Genomic DNA, 23458 nt, shown 5'->3' on the forward strand with positions numbered 1-23458 from the left:
TATATATATATATATATATATATATATATATATATATATATATATATATATATATATATATATATATATATATATATAGGTATGTATATGTAAGTATATGTATTTGTATCAATATTATTAATATATATGTATGTTTATGTATGTGTATTTTTTATGAATGTATTGTGTTCGTACATGTATCAATTGTATCACCTATACCTATGTTTTTGCACCGCCTACAACTTATCTGCTTTGCCTACAGGTTGACTGGTAGAGAATGCCTTACGGCATTAAGTTCGCCTATTGTACAGTGTGTTTTCTTATGTGCAATAAAGATTAAATAAATTAAATAAAATAGACGAAATAAAAGGTAACGATATGGAAATGACTGAACCGCATAATATTACGACAAACGTCCCGGGATCTTTCTATATGACGCCGAGTTCCTTGCGACATCGTAGCGATCATAAGAAATCTTAAAAACAAGCACAGTGTCGGTCATGATGATGTTTGTACTAAAGCTATTAAACAGGTGTCACGTATCCGCACCGCACACGGGCAATCTGAAGCAAACATCTAAATTCTAACCCTCTAGGTGTTGAATTAATGTCAATAGTCAATAAAGAACCAGTTGCAGGGTTGGTCCGATACTAATAAACTATTGAGTCCAAAATACATATCGGCACCAGGGTGCCTAGCCAACATGTCAATCGATTACGCTTCGTAGCGTAGCGTAGTCATCTCTCTCTATCTACGGAGCGTAAACGATTGGCATCTCCAGAGATGTTTGCAAGGTGCAATTGCGATTTGAACATCTTTTCTAGCATTTAACCAGTCAAGTTATTTGATTCGTGTAGGTTTATTACGTCTATTACTCTATCATGACCGAATGCAGAAGTTCTTAAACGCAAAGCGAACGGCGAACAGACGTGGGTCTAACTGGGTTTGAATGGAACCAATTGTAAAGTTGCCAACTATTCAGAGCCCCGATTTACACACCCCGCGGGCATACCGCAATGGATGTATAATTTGGGCGACTTAGGCGTGCAAACTTGCATGACTATCTAAGCCGCCAAGTCGAAGATTGCTCGACATGTTTCGCTCCATAACGAGTAGCTTCAACAGGAGTCACACGCATTGTCAGACTGAAAACCAAAAACAATAAACGTGAAAGATTTGTTTTAAAATACCTATTAAAATATGCTTACATCCAATAAAATTTTTATTACATTGCTGTCTATTATGTTTCTTCAGAGATGTCTTATTATTAACTAGCAGGTGTTTAACTGTGGAAAATTATATGCGAAGAATATAAAACATTATTCTCCGAAAAATGTGTTGCAAAAATAATAAAATACGACAGTTCAATAAACAGCTTACCTACAATTTATTATAAAAATGAGAGACATTTTTTTGTTTTCCTCATTGAATATACATACTCGTATATTGCGCATTGTTCATATCAAATTGTCGTACTCGTAGGCGTTATTAGAAACTGATTTATAAATCCATATATCTGTGGCCCTAGTGAAAAAGGGTACAAGTCTCTGGCAGTTTAGGTGTATAAGGGCATAAGTGTTACGTGGAACTTACACCCCTTTACACCTGCGCTGCCAGAGACTTGTACCCTTTTTCACTAGGGCCACAGATATATGTGTTTTGCAGACCCCAGGCTCTCTGGGTGAGCCGTGGCAAAATACTGGAACAACGCTAGGAAGACGATAATATAATTATGTTATATGTACTTGTACAAATAATACGGCTCATTCAAAAGTATAAAGCTACTTTTCCACTGAAGTGGAGATGAGAGGAATCAACTAATAGGTTGTAATCCACATCTCTTCTCCGCTCCGCTGGATTAGGTACATCATAACCGTAAACCAATGCTATTAGTTGTCCCCTCTCATCCCCGCCTTATAGGCAGCCTAATATGATACATCCTCTTTTTTCTTAGAATAGTTAAAACTAGGACGATGCCGTCCTGCCCGCCGATCCTCGTGGCATCATTAACCCTAGCGTCAACTGGCCGCGGACGGAGACGGAGCGGCGCCATTACTCGCCTCGTATCGCCACACGCAGATGAAAAATTACTCCATTCATCTATGAGGACATACGCGGAGAACACAAGTAGTTTATATTATGCGCTACGTTTGCTAGATGACCGCAGTTTTCAGTATATCTTACTTTATGATAAATATTTATATTTAGACAAAGAGCGCATGATAAGCCTGCCTTTCTAACCTTGCGGCGCAAGATTAAAATCAGTTCGGAGATACCCGAGTATAAAGACTAATGCATATAGATACATATATATATAAGTGCAGGAGCTGCATATGCCCTCCTGTGCACTGGTGGGCAAAGGCCTCCTCGCATCGTAAACTAACACCGGAACAACTGCAACTAAACAACTGCAACTGCTTGGTAATAACTGCAACTTGTATCTAAAGCCACCACCAAACGCGTTAACGCTAACTTCAGTCTTTAGTATATCTACCTACTTAGTATGCCTTTTAATTACGTAATCAAAGCCATGGTGTTCTTTTATAGGCCATTCACGATTCACGAGTTCCTTTCAAGCCGTGCGTTCCATGTAGGCTTACGTAATGTTTTCTTTCAATCCCTCAAAGCCTAAAGCTTGTGGATTTTACATAATACGGCTCCTACTAAGTATTACTTCCAGTTCGGTATTCAGAATTTCTAAGGTTATTCCTTTTTTATACCAATATGAAAGCAATCAAGCATACAGCCAGATTGATGGTAAGTGGTCATCGCAGCCAAGCCTGTGCATCGGGAGCTGTAGGAACTCTTTTCACCGCCAGTAAGAGTGTTAAATGTCACAAAATTCGGAAATAAAAATAACACAAAAACTGAAGTCGGTAGGTACAGTCAAGGTATTAAATATCGACACGAACAAAGTTTCAAAAATATGTATACACGTCCTTATTACCTATACATTAAAGTAGTGTGTACATATTTTTGGCACTTTGTCCGGGTCTATATTTAATACCTTGACTTTACAGTCATGGAATTTAATTGTTGCTATTTTACATTGGGTTTATTTTACATTGGACATCATACCGTTAGTATTGACAACCAAATTAGCTTGAACCCTAAATAGCTCAACAATGTCCATGAGTGTACAACCTTTCCTTCTTCAAACTTTTGCATTTCGCCAGCGTGGTAATGGTAACCTTTTGGAAACGTCATTCCCCTACACAAAATGTAGGTAATTTAGGACTCAGAATTTACTTCTATGCCGCGGATAACAATAGCAAAACTTAACCCGGTTAATCTAAAACCATACCAACTGTAAACACATGGCTCCGGTAATACAATAAAGACATTTTTCCAAGCGTTATTTGCTCTGACACCGTGTAGAGAGCCTCTACACAAAGGGAACTGGCAGCCAACCCGAGATATGTTATTAGTGTTATGACATAAAGAAATAACAGAACTTGGCCGATATATTTTCATTGGGTGTACTTAAGCATTTTTTTTTTTTAATAAAGGTAACGTTTTTTAGATTAGACCAGGTACGTCTAAAAATTTAAGATCCTCGGAGGTCCGAGGGGGGAGTCAGGTCACCGTCACACTATACTGGAATTGGTTTACAATCCATGAAAAGGTTCGAGTTTCGACAATAGATAGGCCGTTTTGTATACAACGCCATTACTTTTAATGTAAATTATTGATATAAAATCCCTTTGGAATGCCTATCGAAATGCATAGGTAGGTATAAGTGTATATTACCGTAAAATATTAAAAGTTTTAGATTTCGCATTCTAATTCCGTAACTTAAACGGTGACTTAAAAAAGATTCATCGAAAGTTTAATCCTCGAGGGCTTGCAAAGAACGATAAAAGTTTACGGAAAATACACGGTTGCAATGTTTAAGGGCATTCACATTACACACGTATACCTATTCATCGTTGTTTATAAAATAATGTTGATATGAAATGTAAGTTCTGAACTGTCTGCCGAGCTTTTGATCGAATGAAGAATATAAAGTGAAAGTTTCAGACCTACTTATACTAAATGTTTATAGTTATCTCAAACCTTTTGTCCGTATTAGTCGGGCTGAGGTGACATCCGTGTATGTACACCTGTACACCGCAGGCTCTCTAACTAGAAGAACATGACACGCTTTACAAGGAATGCCACACTCAACGATATACGCCCGATACGACCACCATCTCTTCTCAGAGTCACTTTAACGCCCCGGCAATAATGTAAAATTTAATAAGTTTTGTACTGACTTTTGCCAAACCAGAGTGCGATCAAAGCAAAGATCGCATACTTATAGAGCTACATATTTACCTACGCTAGCATTATTACGCCAGAGAGTATTATGTGTAAACCTGTTTTTGTCTGCGAAAGTTTTTATCAGTGTACAACCGAAGTGTTCGTAGACAAATGTCCAACAGAGGCTTAAAACTAGTACCTAAAGTTCTTTAGAGCTACAAAAAGAGTTAAATATATCACGAAGTATTTTCATCACGTCGGAAATTCTATTCGTTCGACTAAAACCAATATAACTTGACTTCGAAATCCATGATCACACTTAGATACCCCCAACGATTTATTTCTTGGCCATTCTGGCAACCTGTTATCCTTTGTATATCCGTAAAAGTTACAATCACCCTAGGATGTTACTTCAGTAGAGTAAACCGAAGGACGGCTGATTACCAATAGTTATTTTTTCTATCGGTAGGTGTACCTTGTTACACTGGTCCATGAGCGTTAGATTCGCCTGTGCTTTGTCATCACTTTGAATCCTCGGTCTGGTTTTATAATAACGACACAAGGATCACTGCGTCGCTGCATCTGATTGACGAGGGTTCTATTCTGCCGCGTTTATAATTACCACCCTATGTCAATTTGATTATTCATTCCAGTTTGTACCTTATTGTCTTGGAATAATATTCAAGTTTGAACTTTAAGTATAACTGCATATAAGGTGGATATGATAAAAGCGACGCAGTTTTTACCAAGTCATTGAAAAACTACGGATATTCAGTCAATCTCTGATGTGCTACAACCTACAACCTTTTCAATTTGGTATTTTTAGAAACATTTTTGTTTCGACTCGCCCGGCTCTATCATAGTCTTCTACCAGGCAAACTAATAAGCTATTTCATAACATCAAGTACCTACCTAAATCAATATACAGAAACACATTTTTAAATCGATCTAATGAGCAGGAAAACTAAGTTTTTGGCTGACCCAAGCTTTCTTATGAGAGCTGTATAATTATTTAGTGAGTATTATAGTATATTGTGCAACGAGGGGGGTAAGTGAAAATTTGTGCGGCTGTCGGGAATTAAAGACCCGAGTTTACAATATTTTTACCCCCGGAGTTACACACAATGTTTTTCATCACACTTGCGAAGAAAAAACAAAATTTTAAACGAAATAATTCTTAAATACGGTGACATATCAAACATTCGTCCGCCATTTTCGAATTTCTTGGCAGGTGAGGCATCGAAGGCACAGACCTGTTCGGCATTCAGCCACGATTGAAAATTATGTATTTTCGAAGAAAAATTCATTAATGCTACTTGGTTTGTATGAATAAGTGACATAATTTGAAAAAAAGCTATATCTCCCTAGAGAGTTATAGTCAATGGACAAAGCAGAACATCACTCCCATTGGGGAGTGAAAACTCGCACGATGGTTAGTATTCGGGATTTCAGAGTTGATAACTAAATTAAAATTGAGCAATACGGGGAGTAAATTATTCACATATTATATTTCAAAAATTGTACTTTTATTTGAAAAAGGTGTCATTAATATAATCTCATAGAAACTTCAAGTGTACAGGTACATTTGGTTAAATTGCAAGCTGAATTCGGTAATGATTTTTGTTATTTTTTTTATCAAAATAGAGGTAAGTATGATTATCTTTTTCCTATAAAATTTATAGTAATGTTAATATATTATAAAAATTTCATAATTTCTCTTCGGTAAACTTCGGAGATAAAGCTCACCTTTATATAATTTTTTTTTTTCAATACGAAGAAAGAAAAAATGTTTCGGAATGTACAATTTTAGTTCTTTCAAATAATACCCCACTTGACCTAGTCACTATTAGATTTTGATATTTTCCCCTCTTCATATTGGGCATTTTCCATAGTTAATAAAAAAAACTTTTATTGTGTCTGGGTTAGCATTGTTCATAGCTATTCCAAATTTCAAATCGATAGCTTAAGTGGTACTCGAGATATGTAACAATGTGACAAACAGACGGATAGACGGACGGACAGAGTCTCACCATAAGGGTTCCTTTGGTACCTTTTTGGTACGGAACCCTAAAAAGCTAAATTGCTTAGGGTCCCCCCTCGGTGAAGAAGTACATCATTAGGAAAGCTGCATCGATCTACAATATTTTGAAGTCTGAATACGCCTCCTTTATTCGCGGTTTATTGCACTGTTCATTCCTAATGGTTGCGGTTGTGGGCACTAAAGGAAATTCATTTGCGTACGAACCTTTCTATTGTATTGTCTGCATTTGACTTTGAATGCTAATTCGGCCATAAATAAAGCAATGAAACGGCCAAATGTTTACAGCTTCGATAGATGGGCCAGGCAATAAACAGCCGCGAGGGGAGATAAAATAGGATACTAATAAACTAGGGCTCTATAATGCCTACTCTTGAATCGCGTTATATTGATACACATATTTAAATTTGCTGACGTCAATGACGGATATATCCGCACCGTAGGTCCAACGCCGAAGACGGATTAATCCGTCACATACCACAGAGCGACATAGACCTAAGTGCATATGCACAAAGTTCAATTTCAGTTTTGACGCTTTGGTGACGTAGCGTAACAGCATTTGTGTTTGGAACGGCGTCGAAAAGGTTAAAACGCTTGTAACCTGTTAGCGCTTTTTGTGTCTCTCTTTCTTACAACAATTTCTTATATCTAGTCGAACCAAGCTAACTTGAATGCCATTTGCAATTACAAGGTATTATGTCATCATTTAATCTCAAATTTCTATGAAAAAATGTCGTTTATCAGTCACTCCCTTTATTTCTTATATCCAAGTCGGTGTAAAAGTAACTTTAGAAGGACTCTATAAAGCGTGTTAACCACACTTACGGGTTACAAGCCCTACCCCAACGCGTTTCTACTTTTTGTACGATTGGGGATTTGTCAGATTTATTGTTAATGAGAGTGATGCCGAAAATCCACTTCTAGATTCGTGTTTGCTTAATAAAGGCTGCGTCACTTTGAGTTTTGATATTAAGCTGATCCAAATAATTAGGTAATTAGACTCTTACCACATTAAATTGGCCGTAAGAATTCGTACATATCCCCATAAGTTCCGATACTTGACGGAGCACTTGGCACTTGGCATGAAAACTTAGCGTGGTCCGGTGGTCCGACTATACGGCCATGTGTGTTCTGTGAGTTGAGCGCTACAAACGGCAGAGAGTTTAGTTGGTTGTCGGCAGTAAGCATTTTTTATAGCGCTACAGAAAACCCGACAGAAGTAGCCAATGAACCGGCTCGCTCGGCAGCCGCAGTGTTAAATCTTGTTTAAATGCGCTATTGCTTTCCTTGCGTTGGATTTGACTGTTTTTACTTAGGTTGCTACTATTTTTCCTGTGTATACTAACCTCTTATTTAAAAGATTCTAGTTAACAAAAATTTGATAGTCAGGGTTTAGGTATTCGGGTAATTCCGACTACATACTTACTTCAAAATGTCGGCGAATTCTGGAAAATCGCTCATAATTCCATCTTATTAGAGACCATTTTTGTAATTAATCCGCATTCTGAACAGTTCGGTATTACTCGAATACACCTTATGGATGTTTTATTTTACAAAAAGCTCCGGGGCATGTACTGTGTTGATGGTGACATACAATATTCCCCTTTTAACCATCATCACTTTTCATATTTAGGTAAACATGTAAATTAGTGAAATTACAAATATGTACTTACTCAGAAACGTTTGAAATTAAGGACAATTTAAAAACTAACTACCTTTATCTGCTTGAAGTCAATCGAACCTCGAGCTCGCGACTTCGGGCTACCAGCGTGTACTGGTGACAGTGGTGACAGCGCTCTACCAACTAAAAAACAAATAAAAAAGTGGACGCTACCATAAACCGTTATATAGTCTGTCAAAGGGCTATCTCATTTCAAACATAGACAGAGGGAGTCATACTATCTTTGTCTTACACTAGTACTAGCATCCAAAAGAAAAGGATGAGTATAGTTTTTATTGTTCTTATTTACTGACAAATTGGTTTGACCAACTATAGTAAAAATAGATAACAATCTATTTCATTGGATTTCACACATACCCGAGCATCTTGTTAGAAATATTTCACGCTGGCGAGATAAGCCCTCTTCCCTATTTCAATAAAAATTACACTTTCAATCTGTGCCAGTGAGGGAGGAAGCATTTTATCGCTCACGAGGGAATTATTCTCGAACGCTTGTTGGCGAATATATGAGCGCGTTTCGTTACCTTCATGTTTATGAGAAAGTAGCCAAGTAATATACGAGTATGATATATTGCTTGTGTGCGATACCCAGCGCCCGATAAATTGAGAGATTGCAAAGAGCAAAACTATACCTATATAAGTATTATAAAAATCCGGGCATCAACATTGGTTTTGACATTTGCGGCTGCAGTACAGTCGGCAGCAATGTCAATGTCGGCCGCTATACTGCAGCAGTAACGCTGGTGCAGTCTGAATCCGAATGATATATTTTCCCCGCGGTTTCAGTGCGCGGTTTGCCAGATGTTATAAGGAGAAGGCAGCGTCATCTAACGGGAATGCTATTGACATTGACTACTGATAGAAATTAGAAACCGCAAATAAGATATTTATACTATCTGTGGTCCATGTGAATGACAGCTAAAGCACAGTGCTAAATGGTGCTAAATTGCTAATTATATTGCTAATGCTACTACAACACGTTTTCGCGATATGAACGTTCACGCCGTTCACTCTGCAGCGCTTCATATAATATGTGGGCTATAATTGTCGCATCCACGATGTTTATCAAAACCACTACTATCTAAACTAAACGCAGTTGAATGATGTGAACAGACTAACGTCAATAACGTCATCCACATTTTCCACAACACGACCTAATTTTCTGTCTTGTTATCAAAATATTAAAACTAATGCTTAAAGCGTGTCTAAATCATTGATTTTTCATTAATGTTAGCTTTATACTTACCATCAACAATGTTATTATTTTTAACGAGTGTCTAAAATGTCTGATACGAAGTCTGATAACATAAGTATAGAGTTCGATCCGATTTTGCCTGATACTGGTGTCTTGTTTTACGAGGAATGTCCCGCGGAGTATGAGATTGAGAAGCCGATATTGTTGCCGTTAAAATCATCGACTCAAGTACGTTTCGAACAGCTTCAGCACGAAGCGGCGCGAGTGTGGAGAGACAAACAAAGAACAGCGGTGACGGCGAAGAAAAACTAAAGATTTCTTGTTCAAATTAGCCTGTCAATATGGCTTACACACTGTTTGTGATAGAGATTATATCAGCGTTTATATTGGCAGCTACATTGTTGTACAGATATGGAGATGTGTACAGAAATCACATAATAGTGACAGTAGCTGTAGTTACAGCATGGTACTTCTCGTTTGTTATTATGTTTATATTGCCATTGGATGTGTCTTCGGTGAGTAAAATTGTTATCTAAATCTTATTAGTTTCTTCATTAATCCAACCATCACATGTGGGCCGATTTTGCATCACTGTCTAATTCTTATTGTGGTTTTGCAATACAAAACTTAGGTACAGAAAGTTAATAATAATTTACCTCGTCTGGATATAAGTCTTATCATTGATAGATAACCATTTTCCGCCCCTTTTAGTCTTGGCTAGTAATTGATTATCTTATATGTTATTATAATACTAATTGGAAATATGATTAGCAGATTTTACCACTGCTACACTATCACACAATTTATTGTTGTAGTATAAACAAATAAAAGTTTAATAAAAATTGGGTCAAAACTGTTTTGTTTTTCCTTGGTGTTCACTAAAGCCTCAAAACTCAAATCCTTATTCAGTAGTTCCACATTACATATTTTCTTGTCAGGCTGTTAGATTTTATGCATACCTTTTTAGAGAAATGTGAGTTTCTCACGCAAGACAGTAAATTATTTCAAAATAAGGTAAAATTAGCAGACGACTTTGCTGCGTACTAAATTAATATAACTGTATCTTGCAGACGGTATATCGACAATGCATGCAAAACAGCAACTCAACTACAGTGGCCCCGAGTGTGTCTCCTCTACACAATGAGTCCACCACCACCATCCCCCCAGTCACAAAATGTCAGAAACCATGGAGCTTTGTGGATGACAGTGTGTTCCCTAATCTCTGGAGGGTTGTCTATTGGACTTCACAATGTCTTACCTGGTATTTTTTTTGTTCATTATAACTCAATATTTTTTTCTTTACCGGTGTTAGTTATAGTTCAATCATATATCTATGTTTTTTTTTAAAATATATTTGGCATAAATCCTATATTATTCAATGATATAAGAGTTAATTTTTTACATGATTGAGATCCTTTGACACAGTTGATACCTACAAAGTAAAACAGTCTTTCTTTCCTTCTATTACAGGTTGATAATGCCAATGATGCAGTCATACAGCAAAGCGGGCGACTTCACAGTTAAGGGCAAGCTGAAGTCGGCGCTCGTTGACAATGCCATTTACTACGGCTCGTATCTCTTCATCTGCGGCATTCTGCTCATTTACATTGCACTGAAGGGTGTGTCTTTGGACTGGGCCAAGATCAAGGCTATCGCGTCCTCAGGTCTGTAGGCCTATCAGTGCATATGAACTTATTTGTGTATATGTCCACCACAATAGATGGATAGACAAATATTTATTTGTTTTATAAACATAATTTAAACATAAACCGTTCAAATCAAAAGCAAATACAAAAAATATAATATATAGCTATGAAAAAAGTAACTGACTTGATTTTGCAACTAGTTGGGCTTGGGCTAAATATTTAAATCTCTATTCCCCTAGTTTATATCTTTCAATCAAGTACAAATTGTAGAAACCATTCTCGCCTGCCCTTAGAAGTCAATTTTGACTCACTTCAATACATTTTGGGTAAGAAATATCATTTTAGACACAAAATGTATTTAACTGATATTGTTTTTTTTTATACTACGTCGGTGGCAAACAAGCATACGGCCTGCCTGATGTTAAGCAGTCTCCGTAGCCTATGTACACCTGCAACTCCAGAGGAGTTACATGCGCATTGTTGCGCATTGTTGGCTAAAGTCGCAAACCTCTAACTCCATTAAAGCACATTAGAGATTTACTACTATTGTAAATAATACCTAAAGTTACGAGATTTGCGACTATATTTAGATCAAAACAGTGTAATTTCCTTTGATCTCTACTCAACTTATAGACTGAATGTACATTGTACATTCTGGCTTTTTTTTCAGCTAGTAATACATGGGGTCTGTTTCTCCTGATTCTTCTTTTGGGCTACGCCCTGGTGGAGGTACCAAGAAATCTGTGGAACAACTCTAAGAAGAATTATACTCTGACATACACTTACTTCAAGATAGCCAAACTGAGTACTGACAAATGTGAAGCAGAGGAAAATATGGACGACATATTGGATGTGAGTTCTACTTTCTAGAATACCTTAATCCCTTGATTTAACCCACCCCATCTGTATTCATCGCAATCGATATTAAGCTTCATTCCCTCCAGATAGAGTTTATTCTCGATCACAGCCGTGACCCACCGTGGGCCGCGGTTGACTTGATCTTGAAAACTTCTTTTTCATCACACTTGCTCGAAAAAGATCTTATTTCATGCAGGTGTGCTGAAGGACAAAGGACTATTTTGTTCCCGCGGGAGTTAAGGAGTGTGAAAAAAGCTATAACTCCCTAGGGAGTTATAGCGTTATTATTTTTTTATGTCACTTATTCATACAAACCAAGTTAGCATGAGTTTTACTTTTAAAATACTGACGTTTATAATTTAATATTTTTGTTTATGTTTAAAATTATTTAATTTGATTAATTTAACAGCCATTTTAACATTTTTACATAACTTTTAATCGTGGCTGAATGCCGAATAGGTCTGTGCCTTCGATGCCTCACCTGCCAAGAAATTCCAAAATGGCGGACGAATGTTTGATATGTTACCATATTTAATAATTATTTCGCTTAAAATTTAGTTTTTTCTTCGCAACTGTGATGAAAAACATTGTGTGTAACTGTGGGGGTAAGAATATTGCAAACTCGGGTCTTTAATTCCCTCCAGCCTGCTGCTGTCGGGAATTACCACCCTCGTATCCAAAATTTCACTTACCCCCTTCGTTGCACAATGTACTATACTCCTTTGACTTAATGCCCACATGCGACCAAGCCGCTCGCGGGGCTCAAAGAATTATCTTAATTGATAATGAACTTCATTACCTTGAAATAGAGTCTTTTGGCTATCATCCGGTCACCTGCTAAAGCTGCCAATTCGGTTGCGTGACCGCCTAAGCAGGCTGGTCTTGGTAACTTATAGCAATCAACAATGCACCTTACTGATTTAACTTAAGAATCCACATACGAGCAAACTGCACGTCCGAGCTTAAGAAATTATTGCAATCGGAAATAAACTTTATTCCCTTTAAACAGAGTCTGTCGGCGATCACCGCGGCCGTGGGCCCCGGGCACCCGCTGCACCGGCACGTGGAGACCACGGTGCAGAAGCTGCCCGTGCAGCTGCGGGACCGCCTCAACAGCCGCCCGGCGCCCGAGCGGCCCGCGGCGCCGTCGCTCAAGTCGCTCGTCAACTTACATAAGAAGGTAACTTTGACTTCCTTGTTTATTATGCTTTATGTGTGTGGAATGAATTTTTCATTTGTTGAAAGATAGTTTAGGTACATAGTCATAGTGATAAAAGCGGAACCATAATATATTTGTTCGTCTCTCCGACCGTCTGTCCCTGCGATTGACCACTTTTACAGGCACTATAAATATAAATAAAAACATACTTCAGTATTGACCAAAATATCTAGTAATTTTTTTTCTCCCTTTTACCCAATCAGAAGTGACAAGTGAAGGACCTAGATAAATATTTTATTAAGAAGTCACCCAAAGCTATGCCTAAACTTTTATTTGAGTGTCTCACTCTGAAAAGAAAAAAACAAATTCTTAATGTGCGCTTTTTTTCAGATGATCAAGGCCCTCCACGTCCTCCAACGCACCGAGACCCAGTGGGGCATAACGTTGGAGCGAGTGTTCCACCTAGAGGACGTGGCTACCAACCTGCGCTCTCCGGACCGGCGCTTCACCCACACGTTCCACACTGCACGGCCGCGCGCCCTGCGGCTGCTGTACCCGCCCACTACAGGTGAGTGTGGGACGTACCGCCTGGAGGGGCATTCCAGAAAAATCTCGGGTATGTGACGTAATTTTTGTTACACTTTTGACAAGGCTAAGAAGCCGATATTTGGCTTGATAACGTGTGATATCTTAAATTTATATTCAACGACATATAATAAAGATTTCTGCAGGTTATTAAGGTAGTTGCCATATACGTCACATCCCCAAAAATGTAGTCCTTTTTGTGGAATGCCTAGAGGAGACCACCAACCGCACCATCCGTGGCATCCGTGCACTACTTATTAGTCTAGACCGTTTTGTATTCATATTTATTTTATTAATAATGTGCACACACATTACACGACAAAATTACAACCAGTGAAATAATTGTTAAGCGGATTTTTTTTTTACATATATTCGATTTTGATTGATTATAGGCAAAACACGTTGCTTTGTATCGTTTAAACTGGCGACTATCTGGGTCCTCTATAACCGCCAACATTCGGCGAATCCCCATATGCAAAGGAAAACTAAGACGCATAAAGAAGTTCAAATGCCCCAAATTTGATAGCTGACTGAAGTAAATAGGCGGGTCCACACAGAGCGAGCATACGCGCGAGGCAATTTCCTCGCGTACAAACCGGCCAATGTAGACTTGCCTCGGCCGAGGCGGCGCGCTCGGGCGAGGCAAACGCGCGCGCCGCCTCGGCGTGAATGACGTTTTACGGCGTTTTGTGGTAGGTAAATTTATTGTCAAGCAGTAGTAGCCCTCGATTACGCATACAAAGACGCATAGGTACTTTACATTTTTTTATCTGCGGTCACAACTCTTATCCTAAGCCAAATACATCATAATAATAACTTAACCGTTGCAGTTAAAGTTAATGTGATCAGAAATAAAAAGAACAAAGCACACTTTGAAAGTTGGAATATCATTTTGGGTCCGTTTTTTTTTTCAGAATGGTACTGGGAGTGCATCCTAAAGCAGTACTTCCTGAAGACGATGGCTGTGATCACCGGCATCATGTCGCTGGCGCTCGTGTGGTCCGAGATGACGTTCTTCAGCAAGCAGCCCGTGCTGTCCATCTTCGCAAACATCCTCAACGCTGCTAAATACACTTACAACTATGCGGCTATTGTCGTGAGTATTGCTATTATCGTTGTATCTTTCATTCCCTTTTATTCTCACCTATATTGTACTACCCAATACTCGTACTTTGTAGTATTGGGAAGGGCATCGATTTAAAATAGTTGGTTGATTTGAATACTTCAAATAAGAAGCATAGATTGAACAGCAACGTCCTAATATTTGAAGACCGAATCGCTCAAAACGATGTCGCCATACCTATGGCCTTTGATCTATGCGATGACGTCACTTCTTGATATTTAACAAATTTAACCCATCAGTGAAAGAATAAGGATCAAAGTCAAATGGCGTTCTAAAAGTTTTCATCGTGTGTTGAAAGATGGCCGTAAATTTACTTATGGTTACAAAGTTTCAATTCAATTGTCAATGCACCTAAATTTCAAATTCTCTTTGCTACTACTTACTTGGTTGGTGCGATAACCCAAAATGAGTCTTGGCCTACGACACAAAATTCACGTCATCTTTAACTGACGCTGAGATCACGGAGATCTGCTTCCAATCTATCCACCCACTGATACTTAGGATGACGGCGTCTGCGTAGGTGTAGTGTGCTGTAATGAGTTACAGCACAATCAGCCCCCATCCTTTCGAGGTGGCCAAGCCACCAGTTAAGCTAGCCAGCCTTTCTCCGCTGCCTTGGCCCAAGCGGTACAGTTTTCGTTTTTTGGCGGCTAAAAACCTATATAGTTACGATGAGGTTTTATATTATAAATGGAAGTGAGGCCTGACTCCCGGCGCGCATTCGTAAAGCTCATACGCGCCCATAACTTAACGTTCATTTTCTATTCCAGTGGGTGTCGACTCTCGTGATCGCGTACATGTTCTACTGCGCGTACTCGACGGTACTGAAGATCAGATTGCTGAATCTGTGGTATCTGGCGCCGCACCACCAGACCAACGAGTACAGCCTCATCTTCTCCGGCATGATGGTGTGCCGCCTCACGCCCGCCATGTGCCTCAACTTCCTCAGCCTTGTACATATGGACTCGCATGTTATTAAGGAGTATGTGATGGAGACTTATTATACTCAGGTGAGTTTCGTAGTTTATTAAGAAAAAGTAAAAACAAGAGCACATACATCGACGCTAAAATAACAGATCATTTTAGTATCTTGGGCAAAAAACAAGATTTAAATTTAAGAAACTTAAAAATATATGTAATGTATGCTCTAAATAAATTGTAACAGCTTTACTCGCGCCCAGGCAAGCTAGAATTACCGCGAATCCTGTGAATTTCACAACAAAATGCCGTCCAATATAATGCGTAAGTGTACAAACTATCAAACGAAGCGCAACTTATCGCACCTTATACATGTCCTACTGCGACTCCATTGTAGAGTCTAACCCCCTTATTCATAAACGTCTACTAAAGTTGACAAGCCACTAATCATTGTTTGTCCCTTTCCATCATACCAATACGTCGGAAAGGGACAATCGATTATTAGCGGCTTGTCAACTTTAGTAGACGTTTATGAATAAGGGGGTAAGATGGTCATGCTCTTATCGGTCATCAGTATCTAGGTAACGGGTTGGCCGGTCGAATTATTTAACAGATGGCGCCAGCATAGCTTGCCCTGTGTCGATTTTTTTTAATGCCCTGTATCCCAACCTTTTTAAACCAAATCTTATAGAACAAAATTAGAGACAGGGGCAAGCTATGATGGCGCCATCTATGCAAACCTTTGACAGTTGCCAACCCCATTAGTAGTGACATATCCTTACAAGCTTCAAAGCTAAAGCAATCCTACTGAAGCAGTAAGAAAGCTAATTTCCCCGCCTTTTTAACGCCAATGACCGATATATTCGCACCGTAGGTCCAACGTTGAAGACGGATTAATCCGTCACAGTCCACAGAGCAACATAGACCTACGTGCATATGCATACAATGCAATTTCAGTTTTTACACTTCGGTGACGTGGCGTCCGAGACAGCGTCAGAGCTCAACGAGGGGGGTTAAGATCGGCAACGCGCACGTAACTCCTTTGGAGTTACAGGCGTACATAGGCTACGGAGACTGCTTACCATCAGGCGGGCCGTATGCTTGTTTGCCACCGGCGTAGTATTAAAAAAAGCTTTTGAGTTTGACACGGCGTCGAAAAGGTTAAGCCACGATTGAGGCCTCACACACACTTAACCATATTCATATTTTCCAAAGATAATGGGCCACATGGACGTCCTGGGCATCATCGCCGAAGGCTTCAACATCTACTTCCCGATGCTCGTGGTACTGCTGTGCGCGGCTACGTACCTCTCGCTCGGCAGTCGCCTCCTCTCGCTCTGCGGCTTCCACCAGTTCGTGGGCGACGACGAGCTGACGACTGATCTCGTTGATGAGGGCCGGGAGATCGTTAAGCGAGGTTAGTCTTCAATCGTTATTCACTGCTCGTCAATAGTTATTTACGATACAAGTGCAGAATTGGCATTAAATTGTTGATATAAAACACTCCCTTCGGTCTTGTTCTAATTTATCATCACTCGTTGCGAATTTCCTATTTTCTGCACGTGCATCGTAAATAACGATTTCATCACCCTTGCTCGAAAAATATTTTAATTCATGCAGGTATACTGAAGGACAAAGGCACGTTTTGTTCCCGGGCAAGTTATATCTTTTTTTATTTTATTGGATTACTAATTAATACGAACCTATAAATGAGTTTTACTTTTAAAATGCTGACCTTTATAATTTTTTTGATTGTTTATGTATAAAAATATATAATTTGTTTAATTTAATAGCCGATATAGCCATTTAAAATATTTTTACAGAATTTTCTATCGTAGCTGAATGCCGGATAGGCCTGTGCCCTGTGCCTAACCTGTCAAAGAATGACAATATGGCGGACGAATATCTGAAATAATTGAAGAGTTATCGCTTAAAATTTAGTTTTTTCTTTCGCAAGTGTGATGAAAAACATTGTGTGTAACTCCCCCCTGCGGCTGTCGTGTATCTAAAGACCTCATTTGCAAAATTTCACTTATCCCTTCGTTGCACAATGTACTTATTGTATATTCGTGTTTAGAAAAGCGGAAGCGGCAGCGCGCGGAGGAGTCCCTGACGCGGCGCCGCGACTACAGCGAGCGCTACTCCGGCCACCGCGCCCGGCGGGACCACCAGGACGGAGGTAACACCTACCCCGGTTATACTCATCTCTTACTCTTTACCTTATCGCAAAGAGTTATTAATAGTAGAAAACCTGTAAAAATTAAAAAATCGTGCATTTAATTTGAAACCTAAAATAAATGTAGCACGGCCCCGAGCATTATGCGGTAATTCAGGTTGTCAGAAGTTGACATTGGACAATTCAATATGCTCGTACAGTTGCTTATGGCCCAGATTTGTTCTGAGATTTTTCTCCACTTCTACAATACAACAACAATATTAACCCTTAGTTGGTCTTAAATAAATGCGATTTAATTAAATTTAATTTATCTACAGCCCAAAGTGTTTTACATGTATGTTCATTGATGTAGACACTGTAACGGAATCATTTAACAATCGTCTTGATGCATGTTAAACCTTTGATATCTTGTATAACTGAGTATATATTATTTTTAACAACGACAAAACAACGGGTGTGGATTTATATGGGCCATTTTGACCCTATTTTATTTACATTTAAATTACAACTTACAAGTCTTCTTCAAATGTGAGAACAAGTCTTTTGACTTATTGTGTTGCCTATTAAAACTTGGAAATTGTAACTATAAAATAGGGTCCAGGTGTTGGTAATTGTTACGCACTACATCTCACTTGCACCGACTTTACTTTTGGTCTTGTTTTTGTGAAACTAACGGTGTTTGAACACTTCACAATAGAACACATATAGAATTCAGAATTCAATAAAATTCAACACATAGTTTTTTTTAATTTACACGCACATCAAATCACATATATGACACTCAGTTACAAGCAATTGGCTGATTGCACTTAAATTGTACATACTAAGGTCAGCAAAGTATTTGAATGACTCTGTTCAGCTCTAAAGTTGACTGGTAGAAAACGCCCATAAAAAATTCCATGTTTCATGCAATACATTTAAAATAAATATATATTCGGTCGCATTTAAGCGAAAAATCATATTTTATTACTCTTTTTCGTGAAGAAATTAAACACGATTTTTATTTGTGACGTCAGATTCGTCACCTAACACCAACACTTCACACACTGCGTTACTAACACTCCAACTCACTTTACCATAATTTTTATACCGGTTATTGTGCATGGTACCACATTTCAGCCCACACCGGGCTCCTTCACGACGTGGACTCAGACCACTACGTCCAACCGAGTCCCGAACGATCCCAGCCGATCTCCGCCTACCAGCGCGCGGAGCTGCCTTACAACCGGACTAGCGTAGACGACGACCTCGACCAGCGGTTCGGCGCGAGCACGCTGCCCGCCATACAGTCGCAGTTCGACGAGCGGCGGCGGGACAAGATGAGCGCGCCGCCGCGAGGCCTCTTCGATGATGTGTGAAGTGCAATAGACCGGGTTTTTGTAAAGAACTTTTGAGGCCTTGTAAATTGACAGCGTACAGAATTATTGTAGTTTATTATAACAGTTGGAATTGTGGTGTATACGGATTAAAGGTAAATTGATTGAGAATAAACTAAAACTACGGTATCGGGAAATTCTGTCCTAATTTACGCCCATGACATACTTGGCTATTATTGCGCAAATATTACGGTCATTTTCGTTTGAGATATTGGAAGGAGATGCAACACGAATGTTTGGGCAAATACAGCCATGTGTGTTTTTCGACTTTAAATTCTTTGAATTCCATCGTATGCGCTAGCCTAAAATAGACTAGGATTTAGGCCCAAAATCAAACCCAGTTTATTCAATGTTTCTTTATGAAAACTCGTAGTAAGGTGTACAGTAAATTATTCTGCAGTATAATATTGGTTGTTATAAATATTATAATTGTGTTAATAAATGTGGATGCTTGAGTCATATAAGAGATTTATTTTTTGTACAAAAAAAGTATTTGCTTTTGTCCATTGTAATAATTTTATTAGTGTTAGTCGTAGTGAACTATTTAATATATTCCAATTATTTTAGGTCATTGACATATATGTAAGGACGGGCCTTACGGGCAATAAGAATGGGGCCAGGCCTGCTCAGCGGTGTCACGCACGCGAATTCGAGCCAATCCTGCAGTCTTAACGCCACAACGCGATTGGTTGATGAGTTCGCATCACGCGCGCAATTAGTTGCGTTACCTAAAGTGCATGATTGGCTCGAATTCGTGAGTGACACCACTGAACTAGCACCATTCTTAGTGCCCGTAAGGCCCTTACATATATGTCATTTTAGGTACATTTGTTGTTGCTCATTAGAATTCCTTCGAGTCTCAGGCATAGACAAAGTATAAAGTCCCAGACGTTCCATACATTTTGTATGAAATCGATTGTGCATATAGCGTCTGTGGGACTTAAAGGTAACTTTTCTGCCGACGCGATATCGTGTTCGTGGGATTCGAGGGGTTAGAAAAGTCACACGAAATAGCATCCTCCGTATCTTTTGCGTAGTACTAATTATAATGAGCTGGGTGTCTATCTTGCGCGGTAACATCTTTGAGGTCGGCTATTTCTTATTGTTCCATCGCCCGCTCGCCAATGATCAGTTAAGAAGTTTAGTGTTACTGTTAGTTCATCAAAAAAAAAAAAACATATTTTATTTTCAAACAGCCAAACACACGTAAACTATAAGGTACAAACAATAAATTAACTAAGTGTGCTAGCAAAAAGGCTCAAGCTCAGCATTGTGCTACAGCACGGAGGCTGCAGCGCTATTTTCAGCTTGCTCCTTATTGGTGAAACTGGCGGTTTTCAAGAGATTTGTGACGTAGTTATTTATGTATACAATTAGTTTCAATAATATCTACAAGACGGTATATTGACAACATTTTGCGCACCATGCCGGTTATTAGGATTACATTAATGAATGTTACGCTTCTATGCTATCTGCAACTCACTCCTAACGTGATCTTAAACATGATAAATAAAACAAAAACTTCAGTTGGTGTTAAAAATGCTGATTAAAAGTAAATAGTTCGATAATTAACCTTCGTCTTGATACTCTTCATTTGTAAACGTTCTACTGCATATAATTCTTATCACCTTTTTATGTTGGTACGTTGCCCCTCTATAATGAATGTTAGAAACTGTAAGCCCGTTACGTAAGTCAATTAGTAAAACAAGTTGTATTATACAAGGTGGCCAAAAAATATGTGCATTCCCGTTGCCAGGGAGGTTTTGGGATTATACTGAGCAACTTTTACTATGTGACCAACCAACCCCAAAATCGCGAAAAAGAACCCTTTACCCTCCCATAAAAAATGGACCAGCTAGAATGTATAAAATGACCAAGAATTTTTTTTCGCGATTTCGGGTTTGGTCCCATAGTAAAAGTTGCTCAGTATAAGCTCAAAACCTCCCTGGCAACGGGAATGCACATATTTTTTGGCCACCTTGTATACATCGTGTCATTCACGAAGACACATGCCTTGACTCGTATTGTCATATTATGAAAGGTTAGATTTGACAAATCTGCGCGTCATCATGAATGACACGAACTATAGGTCTATTTACCTCAGGCGGTTGGTAAAAAATGCGCTGTGATTTTCTAGTAGAAGGTAGGATTAGACCAAGATAAGTCTGCAATGATTTTGATAGCTTACGCAGTACAAGTTTTATTTATAAGTCATAATTTCATAGAAGTTTGACGTTTAATATAACACTTGCAATGCGTGTGCTATCAAAATCTTTGCAGACTTATCTTGGTCTAACTCTAGCTGAGATTTAGACCGAAATCTATACTGTGTATCGTTAGGTATGTAAAGAAAGTAAACAATTTGTAAATATTCCGGTAGTTATAACAATTATTGGTTGACCAACCAAATACATAACCGCCTAGATCTGTGACTGAACGACCTGACTTTCACCTATATTACTTGATCATGTAATGTTTTCATCTCCCCTCAACTGGCTTAAGGAGAAATTTGTGGGTAGACTTTGATTATTTTTATTTAAATACCTAAAGATACAGAGTATAGATATATTATATTTTTACTTAACATAATATAAACCAGCTTCATGCAGTCAAGCCTTCAACAATCCGCAGCTTATCATAATTACTTCATACCAATCGGCTCAGTTAAACGCTAAGCCTATAACAATACGGCCATACCACGCATAACAGCAAATTGGTTTCTTAATAGCTATATATACGCTGTAGAGCAGAATAGTGAAATAGTATGTAATGGGAAAGAAAGATGCCCCTGTCTGTTTAGGACATCTGTAGTTATAGTGGAAATATTAGATGTTTAAATGTCTTAAGGCCGACAGGGATGCCTTAAAATGATAACACATTTAGTTATTCATTTTTGTGTCATCCTGTTTTTATACGTTTTATAACTAGCTGTATAATAGAATGTGTATTTATCATAAGTGGTGAAAAACTAAGGAGATAATAGAGAATTTCCTCAATGCCTAAAATTAACGTCAATTATTCTGTTTCACGGGCTATTCTGTTTAGTGTTTTCTTTATTTATGATTTATTTATTTGAAATTTAAATCAGGCAATAAACTTAACACAATTTAGGCGACAAAACGGCGTGGCTCCGTTGAATTGTCGTGTCTTGTGTCGGATTTATTAACCATGATAAGATTTTTGGCACCTCTGCTGAAAATAAATACATTGAAATACTCGGCCCTCCCTTTAATTTGCCTCATTTGGCTCAAATACGCGATTCCGGGATACCAAGTTAGCTATCGCTACTTAGGGAATATCCACCTTATCCTTCACATGCGTCTTAGGAGGGCGTCTAACGACATCTACCGCAACACGGTTGAGAAGAGGTAGTGATTATTTTCTTTATTACAGAAATTCTAGTTTTGTTGAAAATCTAACTACAGTAAAATACATATATTCATCAGTAGATCATTCTCAAATTATATGACTGCGGTCAGATTCAACTCCGTCAAACTTCATACATTTAGTATGGTTTGACGGAGTTTAGACGCAGGCACAGATCTGCAGAATGACCCAGTACGAGTAATCATTAACTTTTATAAAATAATACAGTTATATGCGTTACTAGCGTTTTACTTTATAACAATCTGTTTTAACAATGAACGAAAAATATGATATGCATTCGGTAGGAACATAATATACAGAGCTTCAACAATTATGTAGATAGGTAACATGTATTATAACGAGATTTTTTTAAATAGAGTTTTAAAGGTAAATACCAGTTTGTCTTTTATTATTTAAGGTTCATTTTTGTGTGATACGTCCTTCACGCTAGCGGTATTTGTAAATCTTGTATTTAATTTATTTATCTTTTAGCGTCAACAGCAAGATTCTAGATGAACCATTTTATGTACAAATAATAGTAGTTCCAGCAACCAAGTATTCGTACCACGAAAAACTTACGTGGTACGAATAGGTACTTGGTTGCTGGAACCAAGTGGAACTCGCAAGACATAAATATATTGACAGATTAGTAGTAGTAGTTGAGAGATCTTCTTTTAAAAAACGGCTCCCATCAATTTTATAATGACTTCGCCAATTACAAAAGTAAGTGTATGACGATATACGATGGTTGCTTTTCGTAATGGTCACCTCACACTAGCGTCTTTTGAGCGTCGGCGTCTAGTTATTGCTGGACTTGGCAAATAACCTCGATGGATTGCCGGGAGTTGTCTAAAGAATGGTTAAACGCGTTTCTAGACTAGTTCTTCGTTAGCTGCACACTTCTACGTTAGTTCGCTTCATAATAACTATAATAAGCTATCAATATTACACTTTAATGAGCAAAAAAAATTCCAGAGACGACTTCGCCATTTTGAAGTTCAACTGGAAGTCCTGTTGTTCAAATATGTAATGGCACTGGTTACATCATCGCGTTTAAACTTAGTTATGTCTATATTACGTAACGTTTTTTAAGACTGCTTCCACCGTCCAGTGGCG

General features: G+C 38.4%; 1 protein-coding gene across 2 annotated transcripts; it reads left to right on the forward strand.

The window, feature by feature from the left end:
- The first annotated feature begins 8888 nt into the window (after positions 1-8888).
- LOC133519706 (LMBR1 domain-containing protein 2 homolog) lies at positions 8889-23247 on the forward strand. Of its 2 annotated transcripts, none has more exons than XM_061853763.1 (11): positions 8889-9650; positions 10206-10396; positions 10606-10799; positions 11452-11633; positions 12649-12819; positions 13189-13366; positions 14298-14479; positions 15277-15516; positions 16640-16841; positions 17502-17603; positions 18720-23247. In XM_061853763.1, exons 1-11 carry the CDS (start codon positions 9477-9479, stop codon positions 18956-18958), a joined length of 2055 nt encoding a protein of 684 aa, XP_061709747.1. In that variant the 5' UTR covers positions 8889-9476; the 3' UTR covers positions 18959-23247. The 2 variants fall into 2 exon arrangements, with proteins under 2 accessions (XP_061709747.1, XP_061709748.1); XM_061853764.1 differs by having other exon boundaries at positions 8895-9650; positions 18753-23247.
- The last annotated feature ends 211 nt before the right edge of the window (positions 23248-23458 follow it).

The sequence above is a fragment of the Cydia pomonella genome, chromosome 7 (assembly GCF_033807575.1).
Source record: "Cydia pomonella isolate Wapato2018A chromosome 7, ilCydPomo1, whole genome shotgun sequence".
Classification (NCBI taxonomy): domain Eukaryota; kingdom Metazoa; phylum Arthropoda; class Insecta; order Lepidoptera; family Tortricidae; genus Cydia; species Cydia pomonella.

Excerpts from the sequence above, each read along its gene's own strand:
- LOC133519706 (XM_061853763.1), top strand. The coding sequence starts at position 9,477 with ATGGCTTACACACTGTTTGTGATAGAGATTATATCAGCGTTTATATTG. Across the intron at positions 10,800-11,451 it reads CAAGGCTATCGCGTCCTCAG|CTAGTAATACATGGGGTCTG; the intron begins GTCTGTAGGCCT and ends CTTTTTTTTCAG. Across the intron at positions 17,604-18,719 it reads GCGGGACCACCAGGACGGAG|CCCACACCGGGCTCCTTCAC; the intron begins GTAACACCTACC and ends ACCACATTTCAG.